General features: G+C 37.9%; 4 protein-coding genes across 6 annotated transcripts; 2 read left to right on the forward strand and 2 right to left on the reverse strand.

Moving 5' to 3' along the window:
* The first annotated feature begins 4,861 nt into the window (after positions 1-4,861).
* Positions 4,862-6,322, forward strand: LOC111780991 (small ribosomal subunit protein eS28z/eS28y). 2 transcript variants are annotated; one of them, XM_023661380.2, is made up of 2 exons: positions 4,862-4,975; positions 5,858-6,322. In XM_023661380.2, the coding sequence occupies exon 2, from the start codon at positions 5,874-5,876 to the stop codon at positions 6,069-6,071; it is 198 nt and encodes a 65-aa protein (XP_023517148.2). In that variant the 5' UTR covers positions 4,862-4,975; positions 5,858-5,873; the 3' UTR covers positions 6,072-6,322. The 2 variants fall into 2 exon arrangements, with proteins under 2 accessions (XP_023517148.2, XP_086976011.1); XM_087119885.1 differs by having other exon boundaries at positions 4,873-4,975; positions 5,872-6,322.
* A 1,723-nt stretch (positions 6,323-8,045) lies between these two features.
* LOC111781086 (uncharacterized) lies at positions 8,046-11,527 on the forward strand. Of its 2 annotated transcripts, none has more exons than XM_023661508.2 (8): positions 8,046-8,239; positions 8,702-8,862; positions 8,971-9,069; positions 9,207-9,749; positions 9,841-9,978; positions 10,819-10,910; positions 11,008-11,076; positions 11,246-11,527. In XM_023661508.2, exons 2-8 carry the CDS (start codon positions 8,757-8,759, stop codon positions 11,405-11,407), a joined length of 1,209 nt encoding a protein of 402 aa, XP_023517276.2. In that variant the 5' UTR covers positions 8,046-8,239; positions 8,702-8,756; the 3' UTR covers positions 11,408-11,527. The 2 variants fall into 2 exon arrangements, with proteins under 2 accessions (XP_023517276.2, XP_023517277.2); XM_023661509.2 differs by having other exon boundaries at positions 8,050-8,239; positions 11,209-11,475.
* Positions 11,528-12,125: 598 nt separating this feature from the next.
* Positions 12,126-16,255, reverse strand: LOC111781754 (uncharacterized). Its single transcript, XM_023662446.2, has 6 exons — positions 15,686-16,255; positions 14,945-15,037; positions 14,578-14,811; positions 14,287-14,389; positions 12,821-13,050; positions 12,126-12,600 (listed from the first exon to the last, which is right to left on the reverse strand). The coding sequence occupies exons 1-6, from the start codon at positions 15,997-15,999 to the stop codon at positions 12,378-12,380; spliced, it is 1,197 nt and encodes a 398-aa protein (XP_023518214.2). The 5' UTR covers positions 16,000-16,255; the 3' UTR covers positions 12,126-12,377.
* Positions 16,256-18,254: 1,999 nt separating this feature from the next.
* On the reverse strand, positions 18,255-27,892 carry LOC111781737 (microtubule-associated protein 70-1). Its single transcript, XM_023662427.2, has 11 exons — positions 27,431-27,892; positions 25,767-25,852; positions 22,342-22,407; positions 22,070-22,240; positions 21,760-21,930; positions 21,481-21,636; positions 21,244-21,390; positions 20,205-20,276; positions 19,596-20,117; positions 19,312-19,499; positions 18,255-18,531 (listed from the first exon to the last, which is right to left on the reverse strand). The coding sequence occupies exons 1-11, from the start codon at positions 27,651-27,653 to the stop codon at positions 18,513-18,515; spliced, it is 1,821 nt and encodes a 606-aa protein (XP_023518195.2). The 5' UTR covers positions 27,654-27,892; the 3' UTR covers positions 18,255-18,512.
* Between the last annotated feature and the right edge of the window lie 53 nt (positions 27,893-27,945).

The raw sequence follows: 27,945 nt of genomic DNA on the forward strand, positions 1-27,945 counted from the left end.
TTCCTCTGTCCATTCACTCATTTCCCTCTTTTCCCCCACATTTTCCCTTTTTACCCTTTTCTTTTCTTTATTTATTTAGTTTCTAGCTCCCTATTATCTACTAATCTAAACTTTAATCATCTGCTTTTTAAGTTTTTTAATTATTTAATATATATTCTTTTCATTTTATTATAATTTAATCTCTCCTTCTAATTTATCAATATTAATATTTTTAAAGAAAGGGTCGAGAAATTCATGTAATATAAACTATCCACACTTGTTATGTTCATTGTGATCCTGTTTTCAGCTCTCATATTGGTTTGAACGTTTATGTGGATTGCCGCCGTGGAGTGTTACTTGAGATGAGGAAAATACAAAAGAGGTAAAGGGTGAATACTCAGTAAACAACTACTTGTACGCTTTGATTGCATCCTTAATCTAGTAAATTACCATGGGCTCTAGGAAGTTCCCTCATCTCTTCTCAAGGCTGAGTTTACATGCTTTCGACCCAGTTCTATACACAATAGTTGCTCCTCACGTTAATTACTTATGTAGTCTCTCATCCCCTCACAAGGTTGGATTACAATTTTTGACTCGCTTCTACACACAGTAGTGACTCCTCAACTAATTACTTTTGTAGTCCTTCGTCCTTTCTCGATGCTGGTTTATGAGCTTTTGACTTGCTTCTACACATAGTAGTAGCTCCTCTTATCATCTACTTATGTAGTCTCTCGTCCCCTTTCAAGACTAGCTTACGAGCTTATGAACGCTTCTACATATAGTAGTGACACCTCAAACTCATTCCATTCATGTTGCTAGTAGTCTCGTAAGTTTTTGTAAAATTTCTGTAGTGCAATGGAGCTTTGCTAGGTACTCAGGGGTGTCTAGGCGGTTTAAATCTCATCTCACATTTCCAAGTCGTTTGAGGTTAGCTCTTTAAAACTAATTCAATTCTTTGGGTGCACCTAGATGTAGACCTTTGATCACCGCTCACGATCCTAGAGTGCTTAGTCTACTAGAAACATATTGACATGGGTTAATGTGAACACTGCTCTAGCTCTAGCATTTTAATCTTAGCTTGGTTCATTCATGCATCCTTTGTTAGGGAGCTATTTCTTATATCACATAGAGCACACAAAAACTTAATCTAAAAATTCATCCATCAATCACTCAAAACACATATCACAACAAGCACAGATCACCTGTGCAAACCCGCTCGCAGCCAAAGGCGTATGCAGCCACAAGTAGGGACGATGGAACATCTAATACCGTGGTGACAGAGACGCTATCTATATTGGGACCTTATGCATTAACGTAATTTGATTATGGTTCTATGCATTCCTTTATATCCATGTCTTTTTTCGTCAAGCAGTGTTCACAGTAGAATCCCTATTGCATGTGTTATTTGTTAGTACCCAGAGGGGGTAGACCTAGTTACTGAGAATAGGGTAATAGACAAACAAGTAACCTAGTTACTGAGAATAGGGTAATAGACAAACAAGTATCGGTAGTGAAACAAACCATAAGCATAGACCTGAAAGTAGTAAATATGACAGATTTTGATGTCATATTAGGAATGAACTGGCCGAGAACTATGCTAGTATAGATTTTCATAAGAAAGAAGTGACATTTATGCCACCAAACGGACCAAACTTTAAATTTAAAGGAATCTGCACGGGAGTCACCCCAAAGATAGTGTCAATGATGAAAGTCAAATGCTTGGTACAATAGGGAGGGTGGACTATAATAGCTAGTGCAGAAGACGTAAAAGGAAAAGAGAAAACAATGGATACGGTACCCATAGTAAACGAATTCCCAGTTGTTTTTCCGAAGGATCTACCAGGAGTTCCTTATTCACGAGTGGTAGACTTTGGAATAGAACTCGAACCAGGAATTGGACCCATCTCTACAGCACCGTACCGTATGACTCCAACAGAATTAAAAGAACTGAAATTACAACTACATGACCTACTAGACAAGGGTTTCATCCGACCTAGCGTATCCCCTTGGGGTGCGCCAATGTTGTTGGTGAAAAAGAAAGACAACTCGATGCGCCTATGTATCGACTATAAGGAGCTAAACAAGAGAACAATAAAGAACAAATACCCACTCTCATGCATCGAGAACTTATTCAACCAACTCCAAGAGATGATAGTATTGTTCAAGATAGACCTTCGATCATGCTATCACCAAATTAAGATTAATGATGGAGACGTACCGAAAGTAGTATTTCAAATAAGATATGGTCACTACGAGTTTGTAGTGATGTCATTTGGTCTCACTAACGCCCCAGCTGTGTTCATGGAATTAATGAATCGAGTATTCAATGAGTGCCTAGACATGTTTGTCATCGTGTTCATAGACGACATCCTAATATACTCGAAAATGGATCACGAACACCTGGAACAACTCTGAAAAACCTTAACTATCTTAAGGGAGAACAAGTTGTACGCGAAATTCTTCAAATGTGAATTTTGGCTACGATAAGTCTCATTCTTACAACATGTAGTGTCTAAGGACAAGGTTTTAGTGGACCCCACTCAGTGGAAGCTGTAACTAAATAGGAACGCCCAACTACGGTTATAGAGGTACGAAGATTCTCGGGGTTAGTAGACTAGTATCGAAGATTTGTCCAAGACTTTGCTAGAATAGTCTCGCCTCTTACATAGTTGACAAGAAAGGACATAACTTTTTTATGGGAATGATGCATGTGAGGCCAACTTCCGAAGACCTAAAAAAAAGACTAATGTCAGCTCTAGTACTCATGGTCCCAGAAAGCTCAGCAGAATATATAATATACAGTGCATTAAAAAAGGAACTAAGTTGTGTATTGATGCAACGGTAAGGTTGTTGCGTACACATCACGCTAATTAAAGAATACGAGAAAAACTATCCTACACCCGACCTAGAATTGGCCGTAGTGGTGTTCGCATTAAAGATTTGGCAATACTACCTGTATGGCGAAAAAACTCAAATCTACACTAACCACAAAAGCCTAAAATACTTATTCACCCAAAAAGAACTGAACATGAGACAACGAAAGTAGTTGGAATTGGTGAATGACTACGATATAGATATCCAGTACCACCTTAGAAAGGCAAATGTGGTCGCAAATGCCTTGAGTAATAAACGACACACTCGTCGACCCTCATCACAAGGGAGCCACGAGTACAAGTGGATTTCAAACGAGCAGACATAGATGTACTAACTAAGAGGGTTGTAGCACAAATGGCTCAACTCACAGTTCAAACCACGCTCAGGCAAAGGATTATAGAATCACAACAAGAGGATCCCAGCCTAAATAAGATACTTAGTTAGCTACAGTAGATAGCTTTTCTAAATCATAAGATGGTGGACTATTATGTCAAGGACGACTATGTGTTCCAGTTTTGAGAGAATTAAGGAACGAAATACTAACTAAAGCACACAACTCACCTTTCTCGATACATCCAGGTGGTGCCGAGATGTAACAAGACTTGAAATAACACTTCTGATGGCAAAATATGAAAAAGGTTATGGCAAAATTCGTGAGAAAATGTCTAGTGTGCCACCAAGTAAAAACTCCTAGGTAGAAAAAGACGGAACTATTACAACCTCTAAGCATACTGGAGCGGAAGTGGGAGAATATCGCTATGGATTTCATAGTGGGTATACCCCGAACACTGAAGGGATATATATTAATATAAGTAATTGTCGGTTGGTTGACAAAGTCAGCATACTTCCTACCGGGCAAGGCAACATATACATTAGACAACTGGGCTCAACTGTATGGGAAAGAAATTGTGAGGTTGCATGAAATTTCAATGTCGATAATATTGGACCGAGATCCACACTTTACGTCAGCGTTTTGGGGTAGACTCTAGAAAGCGTTGGGTACCTGCCTCGACTTCAGTACTGCCCTCCATTCTCAAACGAATGGTCAGACAAAGCGATTGAACTAAATTCTAGAAGACATGCTATGAGCATGCGTTACAGATTTCATTAGGAGTTGGGACACAAATTACATCTGATGGAATTCTCGTACAACAACAACTTCCAAGTAACTATTGGGATGACACCGTTCGAAGCATTGAATGAAAAACGATGTAGGTCCCCATTGTGATGAGATGAAGTAGGTGAAGGAGAACTAGTGGGTCTTGAGCTGGTTTGCATTACAAAAGAGACTATACAAAAAATTAGAGCTAGAGTGCGCACCAAGCAGAGTAGACAAAATAACTATGCATATGTAAGACGTAGAAACCTGGAATTTGAGGTAAGGGACATGGTGTTCCTAAAAGTGGTTCCTATGAAAATGTCCTAAAGTTTGGAGGTAAGGGCAAGTTAAGTCCCCGCTTTATCGGACCCTTCAAAATCCTAGAACGAATGGAAAAGCTACGTCCCCGCGTTACCATTCAAAGAGTCATGATTCGATTCTCAACTCCTCAAATTGAACTAAAAAAATGTTATACCTTCTAACATGTGTGCTTACGTATAAAATAAACTAAAATAGTCTTCCATAGTCAAATCTCTTATGCTTCTCCAAACGCGAAGCAATATTGTCGCAAATTTTTTTTCAAGAATAAGGTTGCTAAAATATTTTTGAATGGGTTTGCACGAGAAACGTTTTCATTTGGAAGGACGAGAATAACAATGAAGAATTTGTAAAATATTTTCTTTAGTTGCTTATTTTTAATATAAAGTTCACTTATGGGCAAATTAATGAAATTATTATGAGTTTTGAGCATATATGAAACTCACAAGACATTTATGAACAGTGGACGAAATTATGGGTATAAAAAGGCCTATTTATGTTTTTTTTTTTTTTTTTTTTTTTTTAAAAAAAAGACAATTTCGCTCGTGCGGAATATGGATCTCCATTCCAACCCACCGACCCAACCCACATGGCCCGGCCCAATCCACTTTATAAGAAACGTAAACCCTAGCTTCCAATTTTTCTCTCGTTGCCGCATTGCCGCACAAGCTTCTTCCTCGATCGTCTTCCATCTCTTGCTCTCAGGTGTTTCTCTCTAAACAGTTGTATCTTTACATTTATCTTCCAGATAGTTGATTAAGTACTCAGCTGTTTACCAGTTTTGTTGCCGTAAAATCGTTGATTTCTTTTGTTTCTGTAGTTGAATTTATACGAGGCTGGTAATTTTCGATTATTAATTAAACAGGAAACTTAAGAATTGTTGCTATAGGTCTTCGTATTAAGGAGATGGTTACTATGTTAACAGAGATTTCGCCTTCTTTGAGTTGAAGAACTAGCCTTTCTCGGATGTTTTACTGTATGGTTTAATTAATAAATTTGTTTAAGTTATTAGAATTATAATTATCGCCATGTGTTTTCTGGTAGATGATGATGTATTGTTTTAGCATGACGTCTAAAAGCACTTCTTCGTGTTTAAAATCACCTTTGATTGTTCTTAGTTATTCAGAATTAAATTTTACAGTATGATAATTACATTTCAAAATCACTGACGAACAGGTCAGCCTTTATTGTGTTTGGAAGTGATTTGTAATGCTTTACGGAAAAAGTCTGATTTCTTTGTGAGGAATAAGTTGCTGCAAATAAGTTTTGGCTGCTAGATTTGTCAAAAAACACTCACAATCACAATGCGTTCACCTAGTAGCCATGAGGGCCATTGAAAAAATAGATTTGCTTAGATGTATTGGGTTTAAATTATGTTGGCCATCTATGCAGTATGACTTTCCTTAGCAATAATTAGCAATCGAATGAAGTAGGGTTAGCAATTGATAATCTGATCAAAAGTACTTTTGCTAATATCAGTTGATTTAAATGTACTTCAAAACCCAAATCCTTAGAGAAGTGGCATTATACGGAAAAAGGTTCACTCTGATTGTAGCTATAAGATTTGTTTGTTTGGTCTTTTAATAGGTGTGTTTGGGTAGGAATGGAGTCACAGATCAAGCATGCTGTGGTAGTGAAAGTAATGGGTAGAACTGGATCCAGAGGGCAGGTTACTCAAGTGAGAGTCAAATTTCTTGATGATCAGAATCGTTACATTATGAGGAATGTAAAGGGACCTGTCAGGGAAGGCGATATTCTTACCCTACTCGAGTCTGAGAGGGAAGCTAGACGGTTGCGTTGATGGAGAATTGCAGTTGCTTCCATTGATTTTGCCTCTTTGTAAGTGTGGATCCTTCTGTTCTGGGGATGAATGTGTGAACTGGGTTTGGTAATTTAATTGAGTTTTGATGATATCAGCTGTGTGATCCACACTAGTAGGCTTGTCATTGATGATTCTTTGTCTTCTTTTCATATATTGCTTATCCATCACCTAATACTCTATTTGGCAGCACACTTTGCACTTGCATTTATAAATATTATAATCTTTATGTCTCCCTTTTGGTAAATTGGGTTTCCAACGAGCCTAGTTATCATCAACCTCTTGCTTGCCAAAGTGTAGGACCAATTTGTAAACACATAGAATTAAATTGCAACTTGCATAATTGAAAAGGTAAAATCTTTTTTTTTTTTTTTTTTTTTTTTTTTTTCAATTTTCGACTCCTTTACTTTCCAAACTCGAACCAATTGGAGCTGTTACTCAAAATATGGGCTTCCCTGTTTTAAAAGTTGAAAATATATTTATGATATAAATGTAAACAAGTTGACTGACCTAAAATTGTTTAAGTAGTGTGAATGTTTAAGTAGTAGAATAATTCACACAAATGAGTAATTATCATGAGATAAGAGTGCACAACGTCACATATGACTAGTTGTACAAATATAAAACACGGTTCATGATAAATTGCAGATGACTAGTTGTACAAATATAAAACACGGTTCATGATAAATTGCAGACAAATAGAGTACATAGCTCGTGGTACAATATCATAAGTTATGTGTTTTTGATCATAAGTTATGTGTTTTTGAAGATGAGTCATAAGTTATGTGTTATTGAAGATGAATCTTATTTAGAAAATTAGAAGACTTCAATTCTTAGTATTACAAACTAGTTAGAGGAAAAAACCTTCTAGTTGGACAATATTATTAAGAATGACTATTAAAAAATTATTAAAATGCAACTTTTAAGGTTTATTTGGTAAGGAATCGATGGTTGGTCTCATTGAAAAAGTTTGTGAGAATTTGAAGTTGAAGTAAAATTCATATAGAAAACTAATGAAACTATCAATTTATTTTCAGGGTATAGCGTACATATGTGTCTCATCAATTTAGAATCCAAAATTGACTAAGGAGAAGTAGTGGAAAGGAGATCTTAAGAAGAGGATGAAAGTGTCAACTCAAATGGAGCACGGGTCATTGGAACATGCGTATTTCAGTGATGATTAAAAATAAAATTCCTACTGCGACACTCAAGTTCAATATGAATGACAAGTTGAGCTCGAGATTTATCGACTCATTTGAGATTTTAAAGTGAATTAGGTCTATGGCCTATAGATTGGCGTTGCCACCCGAACTTATTGTCATGTATAACATATTTCATGTTTCAATGCCTCGCATGTCATAGAGCATGAGATACTCTCCTTAGAAGAGAACTTAACATAGGAGGATAAACTACTAAGAATTCTCATATGGGAGAGTAAGAAGCTATGCAATAAGGACACTCCTCTGACCAAGGTCATCTGGAAGAATCATCGGGCTAATGAGTTGATTTGCAAGAGAAGATGAGATACGAGCATCCTGCTCCGAGCTATTTCATAATCAGTCAACTTTCTAGGATAAAAGTTTTGAAGAGGAGTGGTATTCGTAATGCATGATCTTAGAAAAATGAGATTTTTAAAATTTTTGCAAGAAAATTAGTAATTTTAAAGGGTTTGAGGAAGAATTTGAGAGCACCCTCTCCATATCAACCCACATTGTGATCCGTGATTCGAAATCTTAAAGAGCAGGTCATGGCAGTTACCCCCAACTCTCTCGGGGTGTGTATGACGTGTTGCATATGTCAATGTTGCACAAGTTCATAGCAAATCCTACGCACATAGTTGACTATATGAATCCCTTATAGTTGGATGAAAGATTAAACAATGTGGAGAAATGGGTGCAAATTCTAGTAACGGAAGTGAAGGCGCTGCATAATCGAAACATCACCCTATAGTTTAAAAAAGAAATCATGACAATCAAAGTAATTGCCATATAAATTGCAGTAATTACCTATCAGTATACGTATAAAAATATCTGAAGCAGAACAGAAATTCATGCGAAAATGGAAAGAGAAATCAACGAACAATCGCTTACAAAATTATTCAAATGCAGTGAATGAATCGAATTCATTTGCTATTGAATCTCCTCGTTAAGGTATGAATGTCGATTCCTCCTTTCGATCTTTCCATTTTGCATTGTTTTTTTTTTTTTTTTTTTTTCTCTTTTCTGGGTTAGGGTTTGTGTTGGAATGCGTCTATGTTTGAAGCCCTAGGGTTTTGATAGAAGCATTCGACTTAGCTTTCGCGTTCTGCAACTTTTAGGAGCTGAAATGTGATGTTGTTGTCTTCTTGTTTTGATAGCTTGTTAAATTTGGTAGGAATGTTGTATTGATACGGAAGCACTGGCTGCTATGGTTTGTAGTCTTATGAAATGGCATTATGTGGAACTTGCTTTACTTTCTTGCAATCGTCTGTTCTCTTTCCCTTGACAACGAGTGTTTGGTTTGATTGGATGATGGACAATTTTTGTTGTTTTTGCGCTTTTGAGTCAAGTTTGCAGGTTTTGATAATTTCTTTTGAAGTGGACTTGTTCATTGACTCCCCCTGTTTGTTGCAGGTCACTCTGTTTGCTAGTTTATTTTCATTTTGGATTTAACTTATAGCCTCCTACGATGGAAAACACCGGTGTGAAGTCAGAATTTTGCAAGCCATCTTCTGAATCAGCTGGCAGAAAGTATAGGCATCGATCTCCCGTCAGTGGGTCATCATCATTGGATGGTTAGTTTGATTTGGATTTTGGATATTCATTTTTTTGTGAAGTGTTTTTCTTGGAGAGAACTGTCACGTGAATCTCAGTTCATTCTCATGTTAATCGTTATTTTGCAGAAAGTCCTAAGCGAGACTGTAGTTTGAGTCCGAAGCTCTTGAGAGATGATGCCTCAAAAGACTCTGAACGGCAACCAAGAAGAAAAGATGATGAAAGAGGTTTGAATAAGGATTATAGAAGTCATTATAGTCGAAGTTCTGATTCTTATAAATATTCTGATCATAAATCCTCTAGAAGTTTGCATGGTTACTCTGGGCATGATGATTATGCCAAACATGACAAATATGATATGCAGGTGAAGAAAGAGATAATGAGCGGTATTCCTCTCGTTCTCGTAGGGATTCAAAGGGTGGTGTTCATTATGATCATACAAGACGAGATAGAAGTAGAGATGGAGATTCATTATCCGAGAGACATGGTTCAGGTAGTAGAAGGCACTCAAATTCTGAAGAAATGGGGAAAAATAGGAATATAAGAGACCGAGATGGTCGAGATGAGAAGAGAGACAATGTGAAACATTCTGGAGATTACAAACATGAACAGGGGCTCTCCCATGATGATGCTAGGGGTAATCGATATGACCCATTTTCGGGAAGGGGTGAAAGTAGGCACCATATGAAAGAAATTTTTAAGAGTGACCGGAAGGAACTTGATGGTGAAAAGTTTGCTAAAGAGGAAAGGAAATATGAGGACCGAGAAACTAACTGGGACAAGGGGCAAGGGAAAGAATCAAAGGGAAAGTATGATGGTAAAGGTGTTTTTGTTGGAAATCAAGCATCGCCTGCGAAAAAACCTAAATTGCTTAGCTCGGGAGAAGAAGTTAATCATGAACTGGATGGTTCGTGATTTTGTATCCTATTTCAAGTTGTTTTCATGTAGCTTAAGGTCGACATTATTTGCCTTAATAGTTTTGAAATTTTAACGTGCAGCTGAAGAAAACCAATCTTCAATCTCGAAGCAAGAACAGGATGGAAAACTGAGTTTAGGACAAGGCCAGAGTAGCGACTCTGATTTTGCTGCTGACTTTAGTGCTGCAAAAGTTGCTGCAATGAAAGCTGCTGAATTAGGTAAAATCTGATTCCTTATGCAAAAAATTAAGTTAATGTTCTTACATGAGTAGTTTCGTTAAATTTTTTCTAAATTAGACACCGGTAGTTCTAGACAAAGTTTGTTGATGGACATTTTCTCATAACTTTTAACTTTTTTTTGGGCGTTGGAAGAAAGTTGACTGCATTCTAATGGTGTTCTATTTACAATTCTGAAAGAATATGGTTACGAAATCTGCATGGCTTCTTTTAATATCCTTAAGATTAGGTCTTATTTAGTGTATGCACGTTCACCCTCTTCTCTCGACGCGTTTTCGTTTTTGGATTTTATTACTTGGTTAATTTTGGTTTTTATTACTTTAAGAAAACCAAACAACGATTATGAAGATAACCAAATTTAACTATAGCCTAGCCGGTTCCTTTAGTGGTCATTCAATTCATGATTGGCTTAGTCAATCCATTCACTTGTCTGTGGCTTTCCCTCCCTCTTTTAGTTTAGTAGTGCTTTAATCATTCCCGAACCTCCTCCTCCCTCTTCTTTTTAGTTGAGACTGATTCTGAACCTTTAGTGGAGAGGAAATTGTTTAAAATCAAACTTAACCGCTCTGGAACCTATTTACCGAGTTCAAGAAGGGAGAGGAGAGAATATGTGAGACCGAGTTACGGGAGAGGAAATTAATTAGCTACTCCACCTGTGAAACTTAGTAACTGAAACTGGAACAAGATTCTGTTTGAAGGTTACATTTCGTTTTAATTTTGGTTTATGACTTGATGAAATAGAATAGCTTTAGCTCAGATTTGAGTTATTTTTAACTTCTTACCTTGAAGTTTATAAAAATGGTAATTCTCTCCCATTAACAGTTAATAAGAACCTTGTTGGAGTGGGTTATATGAGCACCGATCAAAAGAAGAAGCTGCTTTGGGGGAGCAAAAAGAGCACTGCCGTAGAGGAGGTACGATAATCTATTACTATCATCTTATAATTTTGTTCAGCATGAAATTTGTTATTATGAATGAGATCACATATGGATCCTTTTCCATTGTATACAGTCCGGACACCAGTGGGATACGGCGTTGTTTACCGATCGTGAACGGCAAGAAAAATTCAACAAACTCATGGTAAACTTTCCCCCTACCCTCCCTCTCTTTCCCTTATATTCAATACATCCGTGAATGTTAGAAACCTTTAATTGCTTAGTCGTGACTCAGTTTATTAGAGAGTTTCTTCATCACCTACTGACACATTTTTAGAGTCTGAGGTTGCCTTGGTGCGTATGGCCAATTGTAGGGTGTTAAGGGCGAGCTGAAGATGAAGCTTCGACCAACCAACCAAGATCGCAGCGAACTTCTCCGTGCCGAGAAGCAAAAGGAGCTGCAGATGGATTTAGAAAAGCAATACACTGCTGGACTACGAAGAAGAGATGGTCGAACTGTGGGATTAGGTCTTTAAGCATCTTGGCCGTTGGCTCTGGATTATTTGTGTGCTTGGATGAAATTGTTATGAGAATGTTTTCTTTATGTTGCTGCGCAAGAGTTGTGTTGAATGTGCAATCGACAACTTTCGAAGGTATGTTCTTCCCTTCCCCACCTCCCCTAAAAACCTTAGGATTGTGGCGTTATGCATTTATGAAGCTTAGAAAATTATTAGGGCATTTATGAAGCTTAGAAAATTATTAGGTTGCCTCAAATTCTGTGTGATCCCACATCAGTTGAAGAGGGGAACGAAGCAATCCTTATAAGAGTGTGAAAACTTCTCCCTAGAAGATGTGTTTTAAAACTATGAGACTAATGACAATATGTAACGGGATAAAATAGACAATATCTACTAACTGTGGGCTTGGACTGTTACAAATGGTATTAGAGCCAAACATCGGGCGGTGTGCTACCAATGTCGTTGAGCTCCCGAAGGGTAGATTGTGAGATCCCACATCGATCGATGTGTTAGCAACGACGTTGGTCCTCAAGGGGGTGGATTGTGAGATCTTAGAGTGGTTGGAGAGAGAGGAGAATGAAGCATTCAATAAAAATGTTATAAACTTCTCTCTAATAGACGAGTTTTAAAGCTGAGGCGGACAGTGATATAGATTCAGCTGATATGAAACATCCCTGGAATAACTAGTTTGATTTGATGGGTTTTTGTTGGATGGTTGGGTGCATAGAGTTACAGATTCAGCATGAAATTCATGTTATCATATTTCCAAAATAAAAGAAAATGGTAGTAATGAAATTCAGAAACCTGGATCATATTTTTATACTACACATTTACAAGCCAAGCCAAGCACCTATCTCTCCTTCAACATTTGATGTCTTCTTCACTATGAAGCTTTTCAATGAACAATAAGAAAAGCTTTTGTAGGTTGGCATTAACAAGGATCAAAATTACCTCTCCAACACATTTTCCCACACAGCCCAAATCCTTCTCACCTTCTTTCTTCCTCATCTGTGTACACAGGTTTTTGCCAATTTTTTGTGTTCTTCTTTGGGTCATCCGTGAGGCTAAGATCTGTATCGTCTTCTTTGAACGTTCTGATGAATGTCTTCGCACCTCCCATAATCAGCCTTTCGATCATGAACAATTGATAATTGTTCTTAACCACTGGATCCAGAATATGGCTATAGTTCGACGAATATGCCAACTTGTACCTGCAAAACCGAGGTATCAAGAATCAAGGCAAGGACTAATGCATCGAAGCCCCAAGCGACGAAACACTTCATTCTTTATTCTCGGTTAAAACAGGAATAAGAGAGTTTTTGATGTCTATATTGGAACACAACATCCATTGAATAAATGTCTTTTTACTACTAAATGGCAAGGAACCAATGCGTCAGCTCTAACTCCAGAAGGTGAGTAAGAAGGGCTCACCGAGCAGAGAGGGGTGAAAAGAACCCAGGAGTTCTCTCATTTGAAGCAATAAAAAGTGTGTGCCCTGCCGGAACCCACTTTGCAATTCTCTTCACCATAAACTCGGGTCGTGTATCTCTGTCAAGATGTGGATGTAAGCTTCTATCAACGCCAAACCTATCCTTTCTCGTCTTTATTTTATCTCCCCGACGAACATGGACGGCGCCATAGTTGCCAAGTACCTCCTTAATCTATTAATCAGCATTCGTTTCAGGATAATCGATAAGATGAGAGATTCATGAAGTTATTGGTACAAAACACAAGTATCCGAAAGAGAAACAGAGAACTGGATTTAACAAATTTATCCTCTAACCCAAAGCAAGCCAAATAACTACCAACCACCCATCATAGCTAATTACTCTTTCTAAATTTCTCTAACGGAACTAACCCTTATGTTCTTAATATGGGATAGGAGAATCGAACCTCTAACCTCTTGATCAACCTCTTGATCAAGCATACATATTTATGCCAGTTGTGCTATACTCTTATTGACATTTAACACCTGTATTCTAAATCTTCCTTTATGAAGCATATAAAGATCACCAATCATCAATGTGCCTTCTAGGCAGTTTCCAAGAGGGAACCACTGACATAAAATACGTATCTTCGATCAATTTTGAGGGAATCACCGACATAAAATACATATCAGAGGGCACCACATAATTTTGAGTCATCCTAGTGGGTGGAAAACTAATGATGGGACCTGAGATAAACGCAACTAGTGATAACTCCTAATATTCTAGTTATCATTATGGGTGTACATGGTACGGGTTGGGTCCCAACCCAACATATATATATATATACATATATATATATATATAAAATGTATTTGCCTGGCATCAAACTTGAGCATGAGACTCTTTAGACCGGTCAAAGTACCACTCTAACAAACCCATTAATACAGAAGGATTCTTAATATATTTTATACATTTTTATTTGGCTCGGGTCAACTCAAAGGTTTTGTCCCACGAACCCGAAACCGAACCGATTCAGTTCGGGTTCAGAAAAATGAACCTAATCCAACCCAACCCAAAATGTTAACCGAACCGAAAACCCTTCTAGTTCGGGTTAGGTTGGTCCGAATTGTCGGGTTGAATGTACACCCCTAGTTATCATTGAAAAGAAAAGAGAAAAACTATTTCACGAGACTTCAACAAGATGTTTGCTTGAATGTTGTTTGCTAGACACATTCAAGAGCATCTAGATTAAAGTTGAACTCAATAATTATGTTTCCATTGTGGTGAGGTTATGCTTAGACATATCCGGAAAGTCCAAACAAACCAAATCCTAATCTAATAACACTGAAGTTGAGAGTCTAAGACCATAAAACACCAACATAGAAAAACGGAAATGAATTCAAATAATTTATGTGTATGCAATGGAATGGATAACAAAAGAAAGAACCAAATATAATTTCAAAAAAATACCTTCTCAGCTGCATCTCTCAAGTTCTCTGCTGCCATTGAAGGAAGAAAGTTGTATGGCAACAATATGGCACTGCGGTTGTTTCTGTCCTTGCATTCCATAAACCTAAAGAGTTATGATCATATTAACACCCAAATAATTCATAACTTGGGATCTTAAAACGAAATATTTGTCACACTAAGTTGAAAAGAAATGCATAAAAACAAGACATTAAAAGGACAAGCCTACTTCAGCTTTACTTGCACATGCACAACAGAGGTAAAAAGAATCTTATTTTCCAAGATTTGATTTACCATGAAAGAGGGCTAGCAGTTCGATTTATTAGCAAAAGATTGGAGTAATGACTGTTGTCTCTAAGTTCAACACGACCAACTTGCTCAACATCGGCAACTGCTCTAGCTCCCAATTTCATACCAGTTGACAACACCTGATACCATATTTTCGAGTCGTCTAAAATCACTGGTATGGTGTCGGATATAAGATCCATATCGTACAAAGAGTCCATAGCACAGGAGTTAGCATCCCAACTACAATACATAAAAACATCACAATTATATGAAAGAACAGAGAACAGATGAACTTTTATGTGATGCAGTTTGCGTCTTAGTTTGAAGCAGGAAGAGAATCAAGTCAATAGAACATGTTTGTCATAAGAAACACCTTTCCTCGGAGCTTGCATTGTTGGGCTGATGAAGAATCCCTTTCTTATTATGAATAGGGTTGATACACATTCTAGAGGGCATTACAAATGTTCTGCAACAAAAAGGAAGATTAGTAAATTGTCTAAGTAGGATATGCAAAAGCATTCGTTCAATAAATTATGTTGGACGAAATGGCACGGGGGCTTTTAAAGGAAGGACAAATACTGAAACGAGTTTGAGCGGATCATCCAGGTCTTCCTTCTTGGCCTTGGAAGTTCCAGAGTCTATCTTTCTAGTAAGGCCGGATGTAATATCCACTTCCCCTTGTGAAGTGGAGTGGGATGTGAAAGGTACAAAGAAAAGTGAACCGTAGGATCTCGTCCGACTTACCACACACCTAATCCGTCAAAGCTAAAAAATCTTCCTACCCCGACTACTAGACCCGCTTTGTCTCCATTAGTTCTAGTTTCAGTGCCGGCACACATTACAAAAGAGAAAGAACTAAATGGCACCTCACCGCCGAGCAATTAACGTAGTATATACATCAATCAAGGGCAAACAGAAGTTTCTAAGTTGAATGTTGCATGCAAAAGTAAGTAGCTGCTTTAAATCTATACAGAATTGTTTAAACATCTAATTCTAATCCAAAATCCCTTCCAGACAGAAACATGATCATGCCAATCCAACAAATTAAACAAGAAGATAATGCCTCCAATCAAGAATTAAACCAAAGAATTCAGAAGAACTTCATAAAAATTACCTCTGGAGGAACATGGCTTCCTCAAGAGCACACCTCAAGCTAGACTCCTGGTGACCCAAACCCTCACAAGACTCGCAGTGCTTCCCTGGGCAGTCGATTCTGCTGCCCCAGTACAAGAACTTATCGTTCGCACTAAAAACGTAGCGGTTACGGCTCTGTTTGGGGGTCAGATTCTTGAATGTAAAGATTTTATTGGTGGAAATGAGAGAGGAAAAAATGAAAAGAAGCGTAATGGCAGCGAGGGCAAGGAAGAAGAAGAAGAGGAGTGGGGATCTGCGTTTGGGTTTTGGCTTCTGGGTTCTGTGAAGCGGCATTGAAACTGCCGAGCGGAAGAGAGATTGAAATCTTCAGCGCACAGTGATTGGAATTAGATTCACTCGAACACAGAAATGATGTAGTAATGGGATCACATCCGCTGAACGACAAGAACTTGGATTTCAAAATCGCTTTCCTCCCTACAAACAGGTGGTACGTTGTAGGCCCCTAATACATTGAAATGAAATGAGGTCGGGTAAAAGATCAAGATGAGAATGCGTACGACCCAAGGTAGATGAAGGAGTTATGCCGATGTAAGGCATAGAAACTTGAAGTTCGAGGTCGGTAATAAAGTATCCGTGAAAGTAGTGTTTATGTAGGTGTTATGAGATTTGAGTGTAAAGTCATTAAGCCCACGTTTTATCGGGCCCTTCGAAATCTTGAATCAGTGGCTGATCAATTAGCTTCACTACCATCCCTTTCGGCTGAAATTCTATGTATCTATGCTTTGCAACTACGTGAACTTGGTAAAACCTATGTCTAGCATTCAGAGCATTCATTTTAAATAGTTCATAAACGATGTCATGGACTTCCCACGTTAAAAATAAAATATTTAAATCAATAAAAAAAAAAAAAACATATAAGAAATGAGAATAGAGTAAGAGGGAGTATAAACAACATATTTGTAGGCTTTTGTCGAAACTTATTTCTATACCCAAAATCTGATGCTTTGTGCTCCTATCTATCCCTAGCTCTATATCTGTTCCGACCTATTCCGGTCTCTAAATACCAAAACCTTAAACATAACTCCTATGTAGAGTGCACTACCCCTTCGGAGTTCATAATTGAAGGGGTTCGAGTGCTTTGTACTCTAATTTTTACGTATCTTTAGGTCCCTCGTAATACTTGTGCGAAGTGCACCTCGAGTCAATTTGCCCGTCGACTTGTACACTCACAAGGTTGGGCCTAGGGTAAATCTAGTGAATATAGAGGAGCCATTTTGCTCTAATGTGATAAACATACTCCACATCTGACTATTTACTAAGTTCAAATTAGAGAATTCTCACTAGTGATACAAGGTAATATCTATTTGTTGCATCGTCTTTTCAAGCGAAACAGTAACTTGCATGTTGCGTCACCCTTTCGAGTAGAGATAGTAAACCACATATTGCATTACCCTTTCGAGCGGAGACAATAAACAACTTGTCACTTCGCCCTCTTGAGCGGAGACAGTAAACTACCTATCACGTCGCCCTCTCAAGCGGAGACAGTAAATTATCTGGCTCCCTCCCTAGGCACAAGCGATACTAACTTAGTAACGTACCCTCTATGATTCCCGTAACCCACTATGGGTGACTACCAAGACTTATGTACCAAAAAGACCCTAACCTTTTTTGGTTAGTTCACGAATAAGGGCTACACCCATATTGTCCCTACAAGGTACTTGGTCAACCAAATGAAGATAATGGGACCTGCAACTAGGTTCTAATATTATAGTAACGTAAAGCCTTGGTTCATAAGATAAAACTATCATAACAGAAGCTCTAAATAGCAATCATCCAAAGCATAACTGGGCATAAATGGATTTCCAAACCCTCTAACATGCATGTAAGGATAACCATGCATACATCATGCTCAACATGCTCAATATATGAGATAAAAATCAATCAAGGCATGTTGGAAAGTTCATAAACATGTTAAGACTACCAAAGTTTTCAAACATGCAAGCGGAAGCTAATTATGCTGTAAACTATGCTAAACTGTAAACCGTACTCGTTTCTAAGTTTAGCTATCATGATAGTTTCTCAATTAGGCTCTTAAATATGATTTCTAATAATCTATCACACGTCCTAATGAACTCCTACAAGGACTACTTGAATACTTGATTCATTTGGTTACTTGTTTGTGCATGTTCAAGCTCGCAGTTCTCAGCCTTCTCGAAGTTGTAGTCTTTTCAAATTTCTAGGATAGACTGAAAATTGTGTCTAGAACGAGTATCAATATGGGCTAGGAGACGATGGCGTTTCAATAAGGAGACGATCCGAAAGCCACTATGAGACCACAAATGGATTTCACATTGTGAACCAATGATGGAAACCAGAAGATATATTAACACATTTTCTTCTACTTATTAAGTTAAAAATATTTTGTTAACCAAAAAAATGGAACTAGAGAAGGATATATAACCATCCAACTAAATACTATTGAAGAATAGGAGAATAGAGAAGAAGATATATGATGGAAACAAATATGATATATTAATCATCTAACATGCATATTCAGTTTTATGCCAAAAATTCAATCTACTTGTAGGTGACAGAATACAAAGTTATCCATCGCCTAATATATAAACTTCCATTTGCTGTTCATACCATTGGTACAAAAATATACAGACACAGGATGAATTCCTCGTGTTAGTTTCTTTACAAATACATAAAATTTCCCAACATTGCTCCACCGAGACGAAGGCAAAGGAGGAGCAGTGTTTTATGACATCATAAAATACAATTATATTGACAATATTGTCGAGAAAAAAAGTCATTTCATCGCTGTGTATTCCCATGTCGAACCCCTATCTGTTTCGGATACTCCTGTGGAATAATCGAAGAAAAAGGTAAATAATGGATCTACTGCAAATGCAAGAACAGTAGATTCCCTCGAGATTCTTATCGAGGCAGTAAGTAAATACATCACAATGACACTAAATTGTAATCAAAACATCTAAAACACGATATGATATGTAATAGCCCAAGTCCACTACTAGCAGATATTGTCTTCAACTTTCCTTTTCAGGCTTCCTCTCAAGGTTTTTAAAACGCGTATGGTGGGGAGAGGTTTCCCCACCCTTATAAAGAGTGTTTCGTTCTCCTCCCCAACCGATGTGGGATCTCACAATCCACCCCCCTCGGGGCCCAGCGAGGATGCTGGCAATCGTTCCCTTCTCCAATCGATGTGGGACCCCCCAATCCACCCCCTTTGGGAACCAGCGTCCTTGCTGACACTCCGCCTCTTGTCCACCCCCTTTCGAGACTCAACCTCCTCGCTGGCACATCACCCAGTGTCTGGCTCTGATACCATTTCTAATAGCCCAAGCCCACCGCTAGCAGATATTGTCCTCTTTCAGCTTTCCCTTTTGGGCTTTCCCTCAAGGTTTTTAAAACGCGCCTGCTAGGAAAAGGTTTCCACACCCTATATAAATAATGTTATGTTCCCCTCTCCAACCGACGTGGGATCTTACATGATATCTTAAGATACCATCCATTTTATAAACATAAAAGGCACCAGTCAACTCGACCCTGTAGTCGAGCGCTGATATAGCAAGGCAGCAACTTCTGCGCATAAAATAAGTCACAAATAGAGGAAGAACTCACCTGACAGGAAGTGACTGAGAACCAAGTACAGCCCCTCTAGGTGCACTCTGGCGTCGAGGCCTTTGATCACTCTCCCTGCTTACACGCATAGCAGCGAGTTCCTTCTCCATTGCCACTACTTCTCTTCGCATTTTCTTTGCTTCAACCTCCATTGCTTTATTCAAAGTATCGACCTTCTTTGCTAACATCTATACACGGCCAAAATAAATGCACAATAAGCCATGGATGAAATACAAGAGAATGGAGATGAATGGATAATCGTAAAATTCAGTCTACAAACTAACCTCAATTGCATCATCCTTGTCTCTGAGGGTTACATCCTTCTCATGACAAGCTTTCCTAAGAGATATGACTTCTTTCTGTAACATATCATACAATGCTCCAGAAACGGAATCTTCTTGCTCTGTTTTGGTTTTTTCGACTGCGATACTGTCTTCATTTTCTTCGTATGGAACGATCGTCTCACCACTGGTCGCTGTGTCTGACTTATCTTTTACTGCCGCATCCTGCACAAGCTTCTCTCTTTCCAGTGATCTACTACCACCATCAAATGATCTAGAAGAGGGTTTTGTAGTAGTCTTCAACAATGCACTGACACTATTCGACTGGAGCGATCCTGTGTGCGAGTTTGTATTTCGCCTGGATAAATAGCCATTTGAAGACAGTTTAGATAGCTCTGCTCCTCCAAGAGATTGATGTCTCGAAGGTCCTGTGCTTATGCTTCTTCCTTCAGAAGCAAATTTCGGGTTACCATTAGATGATCTAAGCTTTTCCTCCAAAACCTTGAAGCGCAATTGATATTTTTCCTAAGTTTCCAATCAACACATGCAACAACATTTGTGAATAATTCAAGAGGACATAAACCGCTGAATGCAAAAGTTAATTCTCCTCACTTTCATTTGTGCTTCAGCCTTTGCAGTGCGCTCAGCAACTGCTAGTTTTTCACGAAGTTGCTGCATTTCTCCCTGCAAGTGTATTCAAGACTACATTGATTAACCTGTGTAATACACAATATTATTCATGGAACTACATTTTCAACATTTGACTCTTATTCAAACTACTTTGGCTATCCTCCCCATCCACACTATCTATCCCTGTTTCTACTCCCACAAAATTTTCAGCGTCATTGGGAGTCTTTTTAGGAATTTGTTATGGAAGGGAACAGAGAACAGGGTGGTTCTCACAATTTAAGATAGGATAAAGTTAAACGCCCATTAGAGGAAGGTAGCCTAAGGATTATTGACATAAAACTTTAACAATACATCTTGGCTAAATGGATCTGACGATTTCACAAAGAAAGATCTGTGCTCTTTAGAGGAGGTTATTGTATCAAAATATGTCTCTCTGCATTTTGATTAGAAGCCTCGAAGTTTCTCCCTAGACTCATCGAAGGGCCTTCGAAATTGATACAGTGTTCGAAGACCTGATTTACACCACTACCACTTGCAAAGTTGGAAATGGGTGGTTGGTATAAGGTTTTGGTGTGATAACTGGCTGGAAGGTGTGCTTCTCTTGCATCGGTTCCCTTTATTATTTTCTATCACGATAGATTAGGAGGCAAAGGCGGCTGGTTTCTGAAATTCCTCCACGGGCACGAAATTTTAACCCCATGAGAAACTTAACTAATCGTGAGACTGAGGAACGGGCTATATGCTATCTCATACACTTGACAGCATAGTCCTCAATGAATCACCTGACGGATGGTGGAGAAGAATGGAACCTTTTTCATCTAAATCTCTTACCAGCTCATTAGTCTCACAGGGTGATAGGAGCTTTAAAGTTCTTTATTTTTCTATCGGAAAGGTACCTATCTCAAAAAGGTCAAAATCTTCATTTGGGAGTTAAGCCACACTTGCCTCAATGCAAGAAACTAAAATAAATTAAGAAACTCATTCCAGGTATTTAAAAATGCACATGCTAACTACGACACACCTGAAAAAATCTTCTTTCTTCAAGCCATTGTTTTACTGGCATCACTTTATCATTTGCGTCTTTCCATTCATTAGCAACAACAGTAGCAACCCTGTTGGCGGTAACTTTTGCACGAGCTACCTCACGTTCTAAAGTTCTTATTTCATCCTACACAAGAAGCAAAATTGATGTTGATTGGCAATTTTGTAACGTGCACCCGAGATAAAAATAATTGAAAATTTAAATCAGAATTATTACACTCATCTCTTTCACTTTTCGCTGGTAATCACGCACAGCATTGGCAGCAGCACCACCAGCCAAGACAGCCTCCTCGAGCTCTCGGACAGTTTGCATTAGCCTTTCAACTTCTGCAACCTTTTGTCTGTGCAGCTTGTCTAATATCTTATTCTCCTCCTAACATTGTGGCGAATACAAGTTAAATTAAGCATTCTGTCATATATTTAACAACTAAATGAAAACCAAGAATTAAATAGGTGGCCTGAAAACTACTAAAGAACTTTTGAGTGATCGAGCAACCTGGCATATTTCAATTTGCTTCATTAACTCTTGGTTTTTATTTTGCAAGTCATCAACCATGGATGCTTTTGCCAAAGCAATCTGGACGGTTCTCTCGGCCTCAAGCAGTGCAGCCTCCTTGGATTTTGTAAGTCTATCCAGAGCTCTATTGTCATCTTGCAACTTTGCTACCTAAAAGCCAGATAATTGTTACTGAGACATGGAAAAAGGTTACTCTTCCATGACTTGTACATGGAGCTGAAAAGAAACTGTTGAAATGACATACAAATGTACACTCAGATGAAAAATGTAAGACGAGTTTTAATTCTACCTCCAGCCGGGCTAGCTTAAGCTCTGCCTCCAATGGTGCTATAATGGCCTCAATTGGAGGCATTTCATCATCTTTTTGAGCGGTGTGTACCCTTCGAAGGGTGGCTTCAGCAGCAAATTGGGCAGCTAATGCAGCCTTTTTCTCATCATTAATCTTCTTGATTTCAAGATTCTACAATCATAGTAAAAATAATATTAGTGGATGTAGTAATGGGGGATGGTTATGGGCATATCAACTCCTATCAGAAGATAAATATTAACTTCATATAGTACCTTGCTTTCCAAAAGAGCTTCAGTTGCCTTGAGCTTTTCATCTACTTTCTTCAACTCATCTGTTAACTAAGAATATGAGGCAAGAGTATGAGTATCATCTACTGCCTAGTGTGTGACCGTCATTAAGCACAGGTTAGATATCACTTGACCAAAAGTTGTAAAATAAACATATGAAGAAAGTTCATAAAAGTACTTTGAAGAATGGTTGTGGTTGTGGATGTGGAAAAATCAAACAATATAGAATTATTAATTTCAATGCCAATGCTTCATATCCAAAAAAATAAAGTAAAACAGCAATTTAATTTAGATTTGCAACATGGTACTAGAGATTTTTCTATTCTGAAAAAATCTGATTATAACTAAACCCTAACCTAATTGGTGGAGCTTTTATAGCTATCAATCCTCCACTGAAGTTTCATTTGGAGGCTTCATAGCTACCATCACAACGCCCAAGTTTATTCAACAACGCCTTCATCATATTACCCTTGAGAGAGATCAACACGTATGAGATACTTGTCAAGATTTCAAGACTGACCCTTCCAGAGATTGGTGAGAGAAATTGCTCAAGATTTCAAGACAGACCTTCGTTTCTAGAACAACGTTTTCTGGTATCGTAAGCCCAACAGTAATTGCAAGCAAGCCCAATAATCTGTGTGATATGGTAACCCTAGCCAATTGGATCTAAGAACTCTCCTAAACACTATGCATATGCAAACTCCAAAATCACAAATGCTAAAACCCTCGAATCAATTTGATTTCATTCCAAATGATTGCAACTCTCGGGAGTATGATCTAACAACCTTATTGAAGAATAAGACCTTTAGATCTAAATATATCCAAGAACCTCAAAATGATTAAGAATCACCCCAAGGGAAAATAAGATCCGGAATATCTCGTTGATCGAATACCTCAAGGTAAGAAAACTTCATTGATATTCGAATCACTCTACAAGCAAGATTGATCATGTCAAGCTTTAATGATTCTAAACATGCAACCTAAACTACATAGACTACATAGAATTGCAAAGAAACGTAGTCCTTGCTAAAAGAAAACACAAATGCTCTTTTTAATACATTTTCCAAGTCTACTTACAAAGACAACATACATGGCTCTATATAGCCTCAAAATTAAATCCTTCACCTTACATGAGGAATTTCAAAAGTTGTATGTAACGTTCATACTTTATGACCATAATTAGCCACTATGTAAATGTAACCTTAAAACAAATAAAATGTCTTAAAATACATTAATAAAACACCTCAATTTAGATTATCATCCACACAAAATTTATAATCATCTAAGACTAAATGAAACTTGATTATTTTTTAATGTGGCACGGATCGCAACTTGAGTTTATCTTGTGGTAATTTGAACAATATTCTTTTCACATCTTTCTTGAAGTTCATATTGCATGATTGAGATGTCTTAGTTCATATCATTGTGACTCTTGGAAGCTTTGCGCTAGTCTCCCCAAAAGTTCAGCAATGCAAGTCCATTCTTTGCTCAAGTCTTGAGAGCCTAGTAATCGCAAGCAAGCCCATTCCGCAATCGTTTCGCAAGTCCAACGACGAATCCATTCTAGATATAGAACCAACAACACAAGTCTGCAAGTCCAGTATAGTCAAAACATCCATAGGTTTCCGCAAGTCTGGCATAGGTTTCCGCAAGTTAAGTGAATTTTGAAGCCTAGCAATCAATTCCTACTATACCCATTACCAATGCATCCATTCCTCCCCGCTTTCAAGCCACTAATCAACATTAGAAGGAAACTCATTCATACAATCCGCAAGCCCATTAACATCCATTACTAGTTGCAATCTCAATTTTCTGCACTTTCCACACTTCGTAATTTTTGCAAGATTGATTCCATTTTATAAAAAAACGAACGAAGAAAATTCCGCAAGATTGCGAACTCAGATTGATTCACCTTCCAAATATTACATTCCGTAAGCAAATTGATACACTTTCTTCTACCTTACGCAAGATTGTGAAAGTCCATAGTCACTGTTCCATTTCCGTTTAGCCATATCCCAAGCCAAAAGCCCATATCCAAATTACCGTAAGCCTATATCCACCACATTTTATCTTTCTCCATATCAAACACAAGTACCACATATCATATCCTCCTAAGCCCATATCATCCATATCCACCAAAGCCCTTTCCATATCAACCTTTTTGTAAGCCCATATCCACCACAAGCCCACCACAAGTGCTTCCACCCAACGCATACCAATGGACGAGCCTACTAATGGAAGAGTAACAAAGACAATTTATGGTATACTCGCTACAAGAAACCACGACAAATGAAGGAGAGTTGTTGGAAATTGAACAGAAAGCCTCCCAGTCGTGAATAAGGAAATCGGGGAGGCCCACAAAATCATCGTATGAGAAACAAGGGAGAAATGTCAAAGGCATGAGCGTACATTGCAAAGGAGTTCAAATCAGAACAAAAGGCCCCAATTGTGAAGGACTAGTGTATGCAATAATGAAGAGATTGATAGATTGAAGGTGTTCTTGAACTCGCTCAACAAACCATCAAGCTCTAGTACATTTACAATCTCAGGTAAGTCTTCCTTCACTTTTTGTATAAACCCTTTAGAGATAAGTCAAGTTAACTCTTGGATTATAGACTCCGGTGCAACTGATCACATGATCCCACACTCACAACCTTTTTAAAGCATATAAATCATGCTCGAGTAATAAAAAAATTACAGTGGCAAATGGAACCAGTGCCACTATGGCAGGAATAGGCAATGTATTTGTTTCTCAAACCTTTAAACTAAAAAACGTTCTACACGTCCCAAAACTATCTAATAGTATACTTTCCATACAAAGCTTGCTCATGACAGCCACTGTCATGTTATTTTCTCCTCGTCATGTCATGTTTTTCAAGACTAGAACTCGAAACAGACGATTGGACTTGCTAAGGAATTGAATGGCCTATCCTACTTGCAATTATCTGAGAGAACAATCAGTCCTGCACCCATGTCATTTCTTAGTTCTAATAAAGATACGATTTGGTTGCATCACTTTCGCATGGGTCATTCCTCATTTAGAGTTTTGACAATTATGTTTCCAAACCTAAGGTGGAAAACAAGAGGGTCCAAAACTTCTAACCCAAATGTTCCCTAACCCTAATTGCCCTAGAAAAACACAGACTGTTCTAATACCATGTTCATGTCAAGCCAAAATACAGATGAATCCTTCCAAGTCGATATATTAAGTTCATTATATAGGCATACATGTAAGCTCTAAACAAAGAACAGTAAAATTACAATAAAGAAGACTAATAAGCTCCTATAATCACATGCATACTTATAACAAATATATGATTCATCCAAAGCAGCAATTTGATCCTTTTCATTCTATTTTGGTTCATGTTCAACTATGAACTGCTAAAGTTGATAAAAGAATAAAATAGTACCTCTTCAACAGCCCTCTCTTTGAGCCGTTCAGAAATTTTTAATGACTTAACTTCAGCAAGAGCCTCCCCCAGTTCTCTGTCCTTGTCTGCATATGTCAAAATATATATATATTCAATTGGGTCGAATAATACTTGATTCCAAAGAAACCTGAGTCTCTTCTCATTCTTGTTATATTCCTTCTTTGAACATGAAAATGACTATTTAACATTTCCAAGACTTAAAAAAGTTAAAAAATAAGAATTTCATAAGATACATGAAATGCCAAACATGCAATATATAATGGTCATTAAAAAGGAAGCAATGGCATTGTTGGCTCCAGTCGCTATAGGAGTATTTCGAGTGCAGCCAATATTACCTTATATCCCTTTCATACAATTTAGTTCTCTTGATAGTGATCTCAGATATAAAGACATAATTGGTGGCTGTCCTATTTCATCCTCCCTAGGTGTTCGGTACAGTATACCGCCAGTACGTTATCCATTTCAGAACATAAAATTTGAAGACCCATAAATAACAGCTGTCAATAATATGACCTTACTTGAACAGGATTTGTTCTATAAATTGTACAATTGTGTCCTTGAGTTCTAAAGATAACAACCATCAATACAATCTGATAGTCTAGGTTCAAAAGTGGAGCATAAACCGCAAATAATGAGCAGCAAGTTGGCCAAACACAAGTGACAAAGAGAAGACCAATTAAAACTCGAAACAAATAGGAGCACCTCACAGAAGAAAGTTCGAGCACAAACATCTTACAAAATGCTTCCTTCAAGATTAATGTTCGACATATTTTAGCGCAAATATAGAAGGAATCAACTATAACTTCGAGCTTTCACTACAAGACTGAAAGAATATACAAGGCATATAGAAATTTGTTATTAAAAAATGTTACACGATTAACAGCTTTCATTTCGAGAGCTCGGGTAGAAGTTTTCTTCATTGGCCCAATGGATGCTTCCATAAATCCTTTTTTTTTTTCTTCAGAAGTCTTATCTTCCCATTTATAGTTCGTTAATACATTGCTGGCGTTCCCTTTTTTTATTTTTTTCCTTATCTGAAAATTAAAGAAGGAAAAGAAATCCTACGAACACTTTCAGGAGAAAAAACATTATTTAGCTAGAAAATATAGAATTCCTTTCTTCTATGCAAAACATATTGAAATTCTCTTCAGACCATATCAAGTGGTTTCTTTCAACTATTAACGGAAACCCAGAATATAAATCAACCAAAGACCGAATTTACAGAAGACATGTATACATATAAATAACAATAACAAGAAAAAAGAAATCAGAAACACCATGGAATCATGATGCAGCAATTATCACTAGCAATTACACGGCTCCAATTTTAATAACGTGCATTTCAGAGTTCCATCATTAATTTTCTCCAAGGTAGGTAACTTCCCAGTTCCGATTCTATTTTCCATAAGAACAGTAGAAAGATCGAAAAAGTAGATGCAAACAATTCAAAATCGATCCAACATCAGAAAGCAACAAACACTTCAAATCTGGAAAGCAAAGGACAAAACACAAACCCCAGATGAAAAATTCAAATTCAAACGGAACAAAACAAAACAAACCCCTCAAACTCATATCAACAACAACCATTCTCCACCGGCATTCGAAAACAAAAAAAGTAGAGACAAGGAAGAGAAAAAAGGGACCTCGAACTTCATTCTCGAGGCGATTGAGCTCGACGCGGACTGGATCAGAACCGTGCAAGAGAGTAATAATATCATCCACATCAGACCCAGCACGTGAAATTGGCGGGGCAGCAACATTGGGCTTCTTACGAGTCTTGAAAGAAGCAGAGGAGGAAAGCGAGAGCTTAGCAGAATCGAGAACATCCCCACCATAAGCAGAGGAGTTAATGTGGTTACTCGCCATTAAAGATCTAGCTCAGAATCCTCCCGGCCTCAGTCATAAAGCGAATTGCTCCGCAGCAGCCCTAAGAGAAATGGCGAGACCCAGAAGGGGAAATGGGAACAGGGGAAATGGGTAGGGAGAGAAAAAGGAGATTAAGAAAGGGGTTTAAGGAGGGATTTAAAGGAGAGAATGGAGATTAGTTTTGAGATTAAAGGAGAGCTTAGAACTTAGAAGAGCTTGATAGAAGCTGAATTTTGATTTTGGACGGACTGAGAGATGAAGGAATCAAGTTCAGGGGAGAGATGATTGTGTA

Source organism: Cucurbita pepo, chromosome 19 (genome assembly GCF_057944985.1).
Source record: "Cucurbita pepo subsp. pepo isolate OVF chromosome 19, ASM5794498v1, whole genome shotgun sequence".
In the NCBI taxonomy this organism is placed as follows: domain Eukaryota; kingdom Viridiplantae; phylum Streptophyta; class Magnoliopsida; order Cucurbitales; family Cucurbitaceae; genus Cucurbita; species Cucurbita pepo.

Excerpts from the sequence above, each read along its gene's own strand:
- LOC111781086 (XM_023661508.2), top strand. The coding sequence starts at position 8,757 with ATGGAAAACACCGGTGTGAAGTCAGAATTTTGCAAGCCATCTTCTGAA. Across the intron at positions 9,979-10,818 it reads AATGAAAGCTGCTGAATTAG|TTAATAAGAACCTTGTTGGA; the intron begins GTAAAATCTGAT and ends TCCCATTAACAG. Across the intron at positions 11,077-11,245 it reads AAAAATTCAACAAACTCATG|GGTGTTAAGGGCGAGCTGAA; the intron begins GTAAACTTTCCC and ends GGCCAATTGTAG.
- LOC111781754 (XM_023662446.2), bottom strand. The coding sequence starts at position 15,999 with ATGCCGCTTCACAGAACCCAGAAGCCAAAACCCAAACGCAGATCCCCA. Across the intron at positions 14,812-14,944 it reads AATGCAAGCTCCGAGGAAAG|TTGGGATGCTAACTCCTGTG; the intron begins GTGTTTCTTATG and ends TATGTATTGTAG. Across the intron at positions 13,051-14,286 it reads TGAGAGATGCAGCTGAGAAG|ATTAAGGAGGTACTTGGCAA; the intron begins GTATTTTTTTGA and ends GCTGATTAATAG.
- LOC111781737 (XM_023662427.2), bottom strand. The coding sequence starts at position 27,653 with ATGGCGAGTAACCACATTAACTCCTCTGCTTATGGTGGGGATGTTCTC. Across the intron at positions 25,853-27,430 it reads CCTCGAGAATGAAGTTCGAG|ACAAGGACAGAGAACTGGGG; the intron begins GTCCCTTTTTTC and ends TGACATATGCAG. Across the intron at positions 20,277-21,243 it reads AAGAAAGAAGATTTTTTCAG|GGAGAAATGCAGCAACTTCG; the intron begins GTGTGTCGTAGT and ends ATACACTTGCAG.
- LOC111780991 (XM_023661380.2), top strand. The coding sequence starts at position 5,874 with ATGGAGTCACAGATCAAGCATGCTGTGGTAGTGAAAGTAATGGGTAGA.